This window comes from Indicator indicator, chromosome 11 (assembly GCF_027791375.1).
Source record: "Indicator indicator isolate 239-I01 chromosome 11, UM_Iind_1.1, whole genome shotgun sequence".
NCBI classification, from domain to species: Eukaryota; Metazoa; Chordata; class Aves; order Piciformes; family Indicatoridae; genus Indicator; species Indicator indicator.
In genome coordinates this window covers 9,730,857-9,743,889 of record NC_072020.1, presented here as the reverse complement: position 1 = coordinate 9,743,889, position 13,033 = coordinate 9,730,857, and the positions used below count along the sequence as shown (strand labels likewise).

General features: G+C 44.7%; 1 protein-coding gene across 1 annotated transcript in view; it reads left to right on the top strand.

Annotated features, from left to right (window-relative positions):
• Positions 1-11,700, top strand: part of ADCY1 (adenylate cyclase 1) — a 156,485-nt gene extending 144,785 nt beyond the window's left edge. The window contains exons 16-20 of the mRNA XM_054384976.1: positions 792-938; positions 1,319-1,417; positions 8,210-8,324; positions 10,203-10,327; positions 11,362-11,700. Coding sequence (XP_054240951.1) covers positions 792-938; positions 1,319-1,417; positions 8,210-8,324; positions 10,203-10,327; positions 11,362-11,700 — 825 coding nt within the window. The remainder of the gene's footprint in view (positions 1-791; positions 939-1,318; positions 1,418-8,209; positions 8,325-10,202; positions 10,328-11,361) is intronic.
• Positions 11,701-13,033: the final 1,333 nt, after the last annotated feature.

Genomic DNA, 13,033 nt, shown 5'->3' with positions numbered 1-13,033 from the left:
AAAGCCTGCAGTGATTAAATAAGTTGGGTCAGGAAGCCCTTCCAGTGCAGCAACAATATCTGGAGCACTGGAGTGACCCTGATGGCCACAATACAGAGCTTGAATCAGTGCATTTGAACCATGGTTTACTTCCCATGAGCCTTCCAAGTTCTTAAGCAGAAACTTTGCTGTACAGGAGCCCAGGGAGGTGGTTGAATCCCCATCCCCAGAGGTGTTTCAAAGAGGCAGAGATGTAGTGCTGAGGGATATGGTTTAGCATGAGCCTTGCTAGAGTTAGAGAATGGTTGGACTCAATGATCTTCAAGGTCTCTTCCAACCAAAACCATTCTGTGATCCATTGATATTGATAATGTTGAATAGAAGACTTGACAACTCAGGGAGAGACCTGAAGGAGCAAGGCCCAGGTTTTGTGCTGCAGGGTACAGTTTTTCCATCTCCTATTTTTAGTTATAAAGCAAAAACTCAGAAAATGCATTCCTATTTCTCATACAAAAAGAGTTCTGCAACTGTTAAGATTTTCTACAAAATTTCTACTCACTGTTTCCGTGTCTAAGCAGAGAAAAAGACTAAGGGGGTTTAAATGAGTCTAATACATTAGGTGCTGATTTTCTTTTGTATTATTGAGTGGAGAGATCTTTCAATATAATTTTTTTTTCATAAGTCTGGCTTTCTACTGAAAATGATGGCTTTTGCCCTAGCTGTTCCTTAGCAGTAGAATAGGTAACATAATGATGATGCCTGGTTTAGATTAATCTTCTAAAATAAGGATTCTATCTGCTCATGAACTGCAGGACCTTTATTACCAGTCATACTCACAAGTGGGAGTGATGTTTGCTTCCATCCCAAACTTCAATGATTTCTACATCGAGCTGGATGGCAATAACATGGGAGTGGAATGCTTGCGCCTGCTAAACGAAATCATCGCTGATTTCGATGAGGTAAGGTACAAACACTTTGCCTTTTGACCACATCAGCTCTGCCAGATGGCTAGCAACACAGATTCTCTCTCACAGCTCAGTGTATCTTCAAGTACCTCCTGCAAAAGTGCTGTAAACTTCCTGTTTGCTTGTAGTTGGTGTCCCTCTGGGCTTCTTCAAAACGCTCAGTTTGGGCTTTCAGGCACGAGTCTCACCTCAGATTCCTCTAATAGAGAAAGAGGATTGAAATGTGAGTTAACGGCTGCTTTTTTTTTTTTTTTTTTCAATGACCTCAAACTTACCAAAAAATGGCTTAATCAGCTTGCACACGTTATCTGATAACTATGGTTACTTGTCTAAAATACTGTGTAATATTTAACAGTTTTATGTTTTAAACAAAGCTTATGGACAAAGAATATTATAAGGACATAGAAAAGATCAAGACAATTGGAAGTACATATATGGCAGCTGTGGGACTCGTACCAACTTCAGGAACCAAGGTAAGAAGACTTTCCATGATGGCAATTTGTGGAAAATATGTTTTCCTTCAATTTCCAGAGGAATACCAGAAACACAGCTAACTCTCTGTGGTTGTAGATAGCTTCTATTACCTTACAACAATTTAAATCTAAAATTCAAAGAACGACTGAAGCCCGAAAGGAAAAAATTCAATCCTAGAAGTTGCTTATGTGGCTTCATCTTGAGATTGAGGGAGCTGGGATTGTTTAGCCTGGAGAAGAGGAGGCTCAGGGGAGACCTTATTGCTCTTTACAGCTACCTGAAATAGGCTGTAGGCATGTGGGGGTTGGTTTCTCCTCCCAGGCAACCAGTGCCAGAACAAGAGGACACAGTCTCAAGTTGCGCCAGGGGAAGTTTAGGCTCGAGGTGAGGAGAAAGTTCTTTACAGAAAGAGTAATTGGCCATGGGAATGTGCTGCCCAGGGAGGTTTAGGCTGGAGATGATGGGGAAGTTCTTCACAGAAAGAGTAATTGGCCATTGGAATGTGCTGCCCAGGAAGGTGGTTGAGTCACCATCCCTGGAGGTGTTTGAAAAAAGATTGGCTGTGGCACTTGGAGCCATGGTTTAGTTGTCAGGAGGTGTTAGGCAATAGGTTGGACTTGATGATCTCTGAGGTCTTTTCCAGCCTTGTTGATTCTGTGACCTGGGATTTCATTGGCAGCAGCCCTGGATTTTCTGCAAATTAGTGTATAAAGCTCCTAAGTCAGAGTGGTACTGTTTAAAACCTGCTGTCTCAGACAACATTGCAAGATGATAGGAAAGAGAGTCTCTAGGTGGGTTGAATTGCTGCAAAACTAAGACAAGAATATTAAAATGTGATTTTTTTTTTCAATTATTGACATATAAAATGTCTTTCCAATGATCATCAATATCTAAAGATGGATGGGGCCAGACACTTGTCAATGGTGCCCAGTGATAGGATAAGGGAAAAGGGGTACAAACTGGAAAACAGGAGGTTCCACCTCACCATGAGGAGTGCTGTGAGGGTGCCAGAGCCCCAGAGCAGACTGCTCAGAGAAGCTGTGGGGTCTTCTCCTCTGGAGAGATCCCAAACCCACCTGGAAATTGTGGTCCTGGACAACCTTCCGTGGGTGACCGTGTTTTTAGCAGTGGGCTTGGACTGAATGATCTCCAGAGGTTCCTTCCACCCCACCATGATGACATTCTGTGAAATCTAGATTCAGCCTACAATCAAAATAAACAGCCTCTCCCAGCCCCCATGACGGGCAGGAACTCAGTGCTAGGTACATTGCTGCACTTTTACACTTGCTCCACCAAATCAGCTCTGTGCCCTTCTTTTTACCCCTTTAGTTATTCAGCAATAAAAAATGTCAAAGTAATTTCAGATCAACCCCCACCTGGCTCCAACCTCCTTTCAGCAAGTTGTAGAGAACCAGAAAGTCTCCCCTCAGCCTCCCTATCCTCAAGCTGAACAACCCTGGTTCCCTCAGCTGCCCCTCACAAGAGATCTGTACCCAGACTCTTTGCCAGCTTTGCTGCCCTTCTCTGGACCTGCTCCAGCACCTCAGTGTCCTTTTTGGAGTCAGGGACCCAAAATTAAGCCTGGTATTTACAGAATCATGGGATGGTTTGAGTTGCAAGGGATCTTACAGAACATCCAGTTCCAGCCCCCCCTTCCACAAGCAGGGACACCTTCCACTTGACCAGGTTCCTCAAGGCCCTGTCCAATCTGACCTCGACCACTTCCAGAGAGGGGGCATCCACAACCTCCCTGGGCAACCTGTTCCAGTGTCCCAGCACCCTCACTTTAAAGAATTTCTTCCTAATATCCAGTCTCCAATTCCCTTCTTCCAGCTCAGAAACATTCCCTCTCATCCTATCACTACAAGCCCTTGTACAAAGTTCCTCCCCAACTTTCTTGTAGCTCCCTTCAGGTACTTGAAAGCTGCTCTAAGGTCTCCCTGGAGCCCTCTCTTCTCCAGGCTACCAGCCCCAACTCTCCCAGCCTGTCCCCAGCCATGCATGACAGATAACACCACATTAGAGGGCAAAAGCAAAAAGCGCCAGGAGGTGGCCTGTGAACTTCCTAGCAACAATTCTCCTGGTTATGTAAATAAAAAACAAAACCACCCTGAAACCAACTGTCAGAACCACGTTGCAGTATATCACATGCAACTGGTTTTCTGGTCTGCAGGTCATTTGCAACTGCTGCTTTCCTTTGTATCATTCCTAGAAATCTACACATCACCCCACCCCCCAAAAAAAAAAGTATTTAAAAAAAAAAAAAAAGTCTGTTTACAGAGATATGTTTGACTCTGTGGACCAGAGACAGGAAAAAACCAAAAAGATCCTTTGAATTTTGCTCAGTGTGGTCTCAGGCAAACAGGCAGCGGCATGCTTGTGTGCCTGCTATAAATGCTCTTTGAACTATCATCCTGAAAACAAGGGTGTTATTGGGTAACCTGGGCAGCATATGTTCCAAAACCTAAACATGTTTATCTCTTGTATTTTATAGTTGCTAACTGAAGGGTCAGCTGAGTTAGCCCAGGACTGAAGATACTGTTCTGAGCTCATGAGAGTAATGCATTATAAAACACTGCACGAGGTCTTGCACAGGATTCTTCCTTTGACTGAAAACTCAGGGCAAATGTTGATCTTTTCTCTAGAGGCAAAAATTATTTAACATTCTGTGCTACAGAAAAACTAAAGATCTTGTATGAAATAGCCAAAATCTTTGACCTTGCCTTTGGGTTCCTCCTCTTCTGTGATCTCTTCCCATTGTTCACGTGATTATAGAATCACAAAATTGCTTTGGTTGGAAAAGATCCTTAAGAGCATCAAATCTAACCATTTTCTAACTCTACCAAGTCTGAAGCCCAGAAAGCCAACCAGAGCCTGGGCTGCAGCAAGAGAAGTGTGGCCAGCAGGTCAAGGGAGGTGATTCTCCCCCTCTGCTCAGCTCTGGTGAGACCCCACCTGGAGTACTGCGTCCAGTTCTGGAGCTCCTATTACAAGAGGGATATGGACATGCTGGAAGGTGTCCAGAGAAGGGCCACCAGGATGAGCAGAGGGCTGGAGCCCCTCTCCTATGAGGACAGACTGAAAGAGTTGGGGCTGTTCACTCTGGAAAAGAGAAGGCTCTGAGGTGACCTTCTTGTGGCCTTCCAGTATCTGAAGGGGGCTACAAGAAAGCTGGGGAGGGACTTTTTAGGATATCAGGTAGTGATAGGACTAGGGGGAATGGAATAAAGCTGGAAGTGGGGAGATTCAGGCTGCATGTGAGGAAGAAGTTCTTCCCCATGAGAGTGGTGAGAGCCTGGAATGGGTTGTGCAGGGAGGTGGTTGAGGCCCCATCCCTGGAGGTGTTTAAGGCCAGGCTGGATGAGGCTCTGGCCAGCCTGATGTAGTGTGAGGTGTCCCTGCCCATGGCAGGGGGGTTGGAACTGGATGATCCTTGTGGTCCCTTCCAACCCTGACTGATTCTATGATTCTATGATTCATCAGAAATTCTGGCACAGCCTTTCCTTGCAAACCACCAATCTTATGCTATGACTTGGACCTGGGCAGAAAGCAACAGACAGGGTTAACTGTGCTTTTCACTTGGGATAGTTACACACCAAAGAACTCTGTGCCCTGACCAAGTTCAATATTTAAAGCCCATATTTTGCTGGACTGTTGTTTCTGCAGCTTGACTTCAACAGGTGACTACAGTAAATGCCTCTGTCAGAGTGGTTTTGCTGTGATGCTCTGGGACTTCTTTCCAGTAACTATTAATCTGATGTTTAAATAAATAATTGCTTGGCAGTTACACCATCAGGGCAGCACACAAACCAAGCTCTTTGTAGATTTTTGCACAATATCAGTTCATTCTGTGTGTGGAGGCCTTTGAAATTACATTGGTGAATCACCAAGGTCCTGATTTTACCAGGGTCCTAGCTTTGAGGTGTTCCTCAGTGCAGGTTCAATAGAGCTTCCCAGTAATTCTTCTGAGGGACATCTGTCACCTGCAGTGCATCTAGCACTTGTCACCAGTACTGAGTCCTGCAATTCTGAGGGGCCCTTGCCCCAAGGGTGTTGTACAAGATGACCTTTGAGGATCCCTTCCAACCAGAGGGGCTATGATTCCAAATTGAAGCACTCATCAGGTGGTAATGTCAAGATAAGGGAAATAAAGAAGTTTAGAGGACTCAGTAAAACTGTACACTCCTCCCTTCCTCCTCTAGACTTGCAATATTCTTCTCTCTTGGAGGCATAGCCATCAGCTCTTTAAATTTAATTCTTGTTCTTCCTTTGTCTTGGTAAGGCTGGAAAAGGGTAGAGCTAATTGACACTGCAAGAAGCAGAATGCCAGAAACCCAGGCAGGTACATAAAAATATCCTTTCTAAAAACTGGGACTGGTCCAGGGATGATGAATTTTTTGTCGGCACTTGGCTTCAATTTTTGTAAATTTCCTAGCTGGGGAAGGAGCACTTTAAAACTGACTTGAATAAAGGAAATAGCTACCTGGTTCTCAGGTTACTCAGCCACCACCAGATGCTCCATGTACAACATCTCAGTATCACAGTAAAAAAACCCAGCAAGCTCTCATCTCCTGCCAGCTGCCACAGCCCTCTTGTGCAACACTACTGAAGCTAGACTGCCACTGACCCTGTATTTCTTTCACCATATCCTACCTTTAGCCCACTTTCACTTTGCAAACCTGTTCAACAATTCATAGAATCATAGAATCATAGAATCACAGAATCATAGAATCATAGAATCATAGAATCAGTCAGGGTTGGAAAGGACCACAAGGATCATCTAGTTCCAACCCCCCTGCCATGGGCACGGACACCTCACACTACATCAGGCTGGCCAGAGCCTCATCCAGCCTGGCCTTAAACACCTCCAGGGATGGAGCCTCAACCACCTCCCTGCACAACCCATTCCAGGCTCTCACCACTCTCATGGGGAAGAACTTCTTCCTCACATGCAGCCTGAATCTCCCCACTTCCAGCTTTATTCCATTCCCCCTAGTCCTGTCACTACCTGATAGCCTAAAAAGTCCCTCCCCAGCTTTCTTGTAGCCCCCTTCAGATACTGGAAGGCCACAAGAAGGTCACCTTGGAGCCTTCTCTTCTCCAGACTGAACAGCCCCAACTCTCTCAGTCTGTCCTCACAGGAGAGGAGCTCCAGCCCTCTGATCATCCTGGTGGCCCTTCTCTGGACACCTTCCAGCATGTCCATATCCCTCTTGTAATAGGGGCTCCAGAACTGGACGCAGTACTCCAGGTGGGGTCTCACCAGAGCTGAGTAGAGGGGGACAATCACCTCCCTTGACCTGCTGGCCACACTTCTTACCTATTGTTCAAATCAAAGCATGCCATAAGAGCAACCATACTGAGTCATGCCAAAGATCTGTTCTAGTAACCTGTCTTTAACTAGTCAAGGGTAGCTCAGGGGGAAGGTCATGAGTTACAGAACAAACATGTTAACCTTTCTTTTCGGCTTTCTAGTGACACACTGCTTGAGAAATTCTGGAGCAGCAGATAACATCTTCTTACTTCTTATTTCTTACTATTTGATAGCAAATGTTAATTCCACGAGTTTTATCAATTATCATAGAATGGTTTGTGCTGGAAAGGACCTTAAAGATCATCCAGTACCAATCCCCCCAGTCCCTGCCATAGGCAGGAACACCTTCCACCAGACCAGGTTGCTCAAGGCCCCATCCACTCTAGCCTTGAACACCTCCAGGGAGGGGGCATCCACAACTTCTCTGGGCAACCTGTTCTAGTGTTTCACCACCCTCATTCTAAAAAATTTCTTCCTGATATTCAGTCTAAATCTCCCTTCTTCCAGTTCAAAGCCATTGCCCTTCATCCTGTCACTATAAGCCCTTGTAAAAAGCCCATGCCCAACTCTCTTGTAGACCCCCCCCTTCAGACACTGGAAGGTGGCTGCTCTAAGATCTCCTGGGAGCTTTCTCTTCTCCAGACTGAACAGCCCAAACTCTCTTAGCCTGTCTCCATAGAGGAGATGCTCCAGCTCTCTGATTATCTCTGTGGCCTCCTCTGGACCTGCTCCAGCAGTTCAATGTCCTTCTTATATTGGGGACCCCAGAACAGGATGCAGTACTACAGGTGGGGTCTCACCAGAGCAGAGTAGAGCTAACTGCTGGTATCACAATGTCCTCCAAAAATCAGTTCCACAGTTTATAATGGACCTGAAGTTGTAAAAGTTCTTTTGTTACATTTTGGGATTTTTTTTCAAGTCAGTATTTCAGGACTTTATTTGCTCCCTTCTGGCTCTTTTGCTTTTGCTTGCCTGGAAAGGAAAGAAAATAGGGATGTTCTACATCTCACAGGATTAAACCTAACAGGACTTTTTGTAAATGAGAACAGCATGCACCCCATGGATCTGGGAGCTAGGAAAAACCCCAAAGGGAGAAGAGGGCAGAAACTATAGTTATTAATAATCATCAGGCAAAGCAGCATGGTAAGAAAGCAGGTTAGATTCCCTGCCACAGTCACAACAAACATCTGCAGCTCTCTAGCAACAGAACCACTTTACCATGGGAACTTTGCTTTCCATTCTTCCCAGAAATCAAAAAGAGAGAAGAAGAAAAAAAAAAAAAAAGGAAGGAAAAAAAAGTTCTGTACTTGAGAAAATAATGTATGTGCTGTAGCCACCATCAAGAGCCAATTTCACTAAGAGCAAAATAGGTTAGATCCTTGCCCTAAGCCATCCAGCCTGAGCTTTTCATTGTTTTTCACTTCACCTGCCTCTCAGTAACACACAGCTCTAATGTGCAATACTATTTTGTTTCTAGGCTAAAAAATCAATCTATTCCCACCTAAGTACACTGGCAGATTTTGCAATCGAGATGTTTGATGTCCTTGATGAAATCAACTATCAGTCTTACAACGACTTTGTCCTACGAGTTGGTAAGTCACGTTTCTGCCATCACCACAGAGGCAGAACATTGTTGTTTGCTGCCTTTCCCTGTGCTGTCTGCAAAGGATTACCTGTCCTGCACTCCATGATTAACACCATCTTCGTCAGCAATACGGACATCCAGTGCACCCTCAGCAAGTTCGTGGATGACGCCAAGCTGTGTGGGCCAGTTGACAGGGCAAAGGGCAGGGATGCCATCCAGAGGGACCTGGACAGGCTGGAGAGGTGGGCCCAAGCCAGCCTCATGAAGTTCAGCAAGTGCAAGTGCAAGGTCCTATACCTGGGTCAGGGAAATCCCAGGCACAAATCCAGGCTGGGTGAGGAATGGCTGAAAAGCAGCCTTGGGGAGAATGACTACCTGAAGGGAGGTTGTAGCCAGGAGGGGTTTGGTCTCTTCTCCCAGGCAGCCAGCACCAGAACAAGAGGACACAGTCTCAGGCTGTGCCAGGAGAAGTTTAGGCTCAAGGTGAGGAGAAAGTTCTTCACGGAGAGAGTTGTTAGATGTTGGAATGTGCTGCCCAGGGAGGTGGTGGAGTCACCATCCCTGGAGGTGTTCAAGAGGGGATTGGACTTGGCACTTGGTGACATGGTTTAGTAGTCATGAGGTCTTGGGTGACAGGTTGGACTTTGATGATCCTTGAGGTCTTTTCCAACCTTATTGATTCTGTGATTCTGTGATTCTGTGAATTGAGGGTGTTGGTTGACGAAAAACTCATGAGCCAGTAATGGTTGCTGGCTGCCTAGAAGGCAACTGTGTCCTGGGCTGCATCAAAGTGTGATCAGCAGGATGAGGGAGGTGATTCTCCCCCTCTACTCTGCTATCATGATACACCACCTAGAGCACTGCATCCAGTGATGGTGCCCCCAGCACAAAAGGGACATGGAACGTGCACAGAGGAGGGCCACAAAGATGGTCAGGGGGCTGGAGCAACTTCCCTATGGGAACAGCTGTGAGAGTTGGGGCTGTTCAGCCAGAAGAAAAGGCTCTGGAGAGACCTTAGAGTATCCTTCCAGCACCTGAAGGGGGCCTACAAGAAAGCCAGGGAGGGGCTTTTTACAAGGGCTTGTAGTGATAGGATGAAAGGGAAAGGCTTTAAGTTTAAGGAGGGTAGATTTAGACTGGATATTGGGAAGAAATTCTTTACAATGAGGGGGTAAGACACTGGAACAGTTTGCCTAGAGAGGTTATGGATGATCCTTCCTTGAAAGTGTTCAAGGCCAGGTTGGATGAGGCCTTGAGCAACCTGATGTAGTGGAAGGTGTCCCTGCCCATGGAAGGGGGTTTGGAACTGGGTGATCTTGGAGGTCCCTTCCAACCTAAACCATTCTATGAATCTATGAACCACAAAGTCTCCAAAAGCAGGAGAGTTAGCAGGCTGGATGGTGAGCACTGCTATCAAGAAATTCAAATTGTGTCCAGTTCCACTGTGTTTACCTGATCTATTCACATCTAGAAGGAAACTGCACCAATAATTCTGCCCAGTGCTATTTAGTGTGCCCAGTCTTGTGGCTTACTCTGCACTGCTGAGATGCTGGAAGACGTCTCTGACTGTGCTTAGCCATTCAGTTAAGTTGCACCTGCAAATGCTTTTCCAGCACTAAAAGTGTAATGAGAGCCTTTTGATCACAGATGCCAAATCATCTCAACCAGTCTTGTTTTCTCCAGCAAATCAAATCCTCTGGTCTTCATGACACAATCTCTCCCATGCAATCCTTTACATACTGTTATATGTCTCACCTCTCAGAGTCCTTACTCCCAGTCTCCCAGTCTTCTTAGAGAGCCAGTTGCACTCTTGCCTTCCTTGCCTGCATTCCACTCATCTCCAACAGTATTTCCATTGCTCTTCTCATTTCATTGCATATTTTAGGTATTAATGTTGGGCCAGTAGTAGCTGGAGTGATTGGAGCCAGAAGACCACAGTATGATATCTGGGGGAACACTGTCAATGTCGCCAGCCGGATGGACAGTACTGGAGTGCAGGGGAAAATTCAGGTGAGTCCATGCTGAGAGGATTTTCCTGACTTTACATGCTTCCTGCCTTGCATGTAGTTACATTTTCAACACTGCTTAGAAAACTCTGCCACACCTCACCTTGTGCTTCTCGTGAAAAGAGCAGCTTTCTTCAAGTGATCCAAGCTTCAGAGGTATGATTGTTTTCCATTATATACACTACTTGGAGGCAAGGAGACCCTCAGATTAACTATTTGCCATCAGAAGAAACAGAGTTCTGTACTGCACTACACACAGTTGGAGGCAAGCCTGGGAATGCCAACACTGCATGGGCCAGTCTCTGTGCTGTAGCAATTTTGCTTGAGTAAGGAGTGAAAGAAAAGGGTCTAAGTCCATTTGATCCTGCTGCACTTCATGTATATTTAAAAGTTCCTTGGATCCTCTGGCTCAGAGAAGCTACACAGACAGGGAGCATTGTTTTACTACCAGAGCTTGGCTACAATCTATGCTACACCTCTCAACATCTCAATACACTCTTGCAGTCCTCTATTCAGAATAGTTGTCTAGTGTCCAGGGATCAAAAGTTCTTTTGGAGTAAATGACCATCACTGGAAGTGATCCAGATTCCAACAGCAGATAGTTTGGTTACACATTTCTGCTGAACAGACCTTACCTCCCTGTGTAATTCTTCAGCTCCAGACAAGAAGTTCTGCTTTTCAGGCTCCACAGTTTGCCCAGGCTTTTTTAAACTCACGACGAAACTTCTAAGTGAGGCTGAGAGCAGCAGGAAGTGCTAATTGAACAAGACTTTTACCCTGATGATTAAGTGGTTTACAGTTTTTAACCAAAGACTTGAATTTCACTGAACAATTGAACACACCAAAGTAGATTTTTTTTTTTTTAATGGAATATAGGGAAATCACAACTGGGATGCTTAAGCATTTTGTGTGTGTATGTGTGTGTAGCAGAGAAGCAGAATGAGGAGAAGTGGTCAGCTCCAGGATTCACCTTACACGAGCAGGGAAAACTAACAGTTATTTTGATTGTTTTGGATTTTTTTTTTTTTTTGTCTTCAGGTGACAGAAGAAGTTCAGAGGATCTTAAAAAGGTGCAGTTACGACTTTGTGTGCAGGGGTAAGGTCAGTGTGAAGGGGAAAGGCGAGATGCTGACCTACTTCCTGGAAGGGAAGGCTGATGGAAACAACGCGCAGACGCGCTCCTTAAACCTAGAGCGGAAAATGTACCCCTACGGGAGAGCGAACATCCAAACCAAACTGGGCACCAGCTGTCCCTCCGTGTCCTCAGTGGCTGGCTTTACTGTCAAAGCTGGGCTTGCAGCAGGTCAAGCATCTGCCACTCACACCAATCAAACACTGCATTATCTTCCTTCTGTGCCAGCCGTGAAGGAGGCCTAGAGCAAAGCAGAGGTGGTGGTGCCATTTACAGTCTGCTTGGAGAGCAGTGGCTGCCTGAATTTTGACCCAGAGATCAGAGGTGAGAGGCCATGGCATTAACTAAGGACCACTACAACCCAACCAAAGACAACTTGGGGACTGTGTAACAAACTCTTGGAACGGAACATATAAGGGCTAGCAATTCTGTTAGGAAAAGTCAAAACCTGATTTTCTGGAAATGAGGAATATTTTCTTGGCATTTTTAAAGGGTAGATGAAAAAAAAAAAGAGAGAGAGAGATAAACATGCAAGCAATTATTTATGTGTGTGTGTATATATATGTTTTAATCTATATATGCACATATACAACCAGTCCTGTGTAGACTTAATAGAGATTTATAGAGATAAAAATACGTATTTATTTACACATCCACATACAGTGACATAGCAAAGAGGTTTCTCTTTCTGTCATAGCCAGCACTGTTGGGTCTGGGACTAGCAAAGCTGCATTCAGTTGTGGAGTGTGGGGCAGCTAGAGACTCTCCAGGGTTACAGCAAGAGTTAGAAAGGTTGTGCTCTTAGCACAGGAGTCAAAGCAAAGAGAACAGCATTCATTGCACTGTCAAGGGCAGATTAATGAAGGCTGGACTCAGCTAATTGCTAAACCTTGTGTATTTTTTTCTTAAATTCTCTTTGCATGCTCCAACACTTAAAGAAAAAAAACTAACAATAACAGAAAAAAAAACAACAACAACAACAACAGAAAAAAAAAAAACACAACCTCCAATTCAAACCATAACACTAAGCTATGAAATAGATAAACCACAGAGCTTAAAGGTTTGGCAGAAAAACAATATATATATATATATATATATATATATATATATATATATATTTCTTTCACATAAAAACAAATAAATAATGATTTAAAAAAGAAAAAGAAAGAAAGGTGGTAGAAATTAGAAGCTGCTGCCTCTTCACAGGTCATTTGACTCTGTGCAGGACAGAGGAGCCACCCAGCAAGCACAGCAATACACTTTATGCAATATAGAAACATTCCTTTCTGTACAGCACTGGTTTTCTTGAGGAGCAGAGGGATGGTATCTTTACTTCAGGCTTTTCTAAACAGCACAGGACTTGGGGCTTCCTTCCAGAACTTAGCTTTACCTTTCTAACCGTCTCAAAAGAATAGTCCCATGCTGGTGACAAACCTGCTGCTGCTAGCCTTGTGACATTTGTATGTTTGCCAACACAGCCTTGCATCTTAATTAATCTTTAAATTTATGCCACAGTTTTATTATACCTTGATCCTACCCAGGCTCACTCTTCAAAGCTGCACAATTACATAAAGCTGT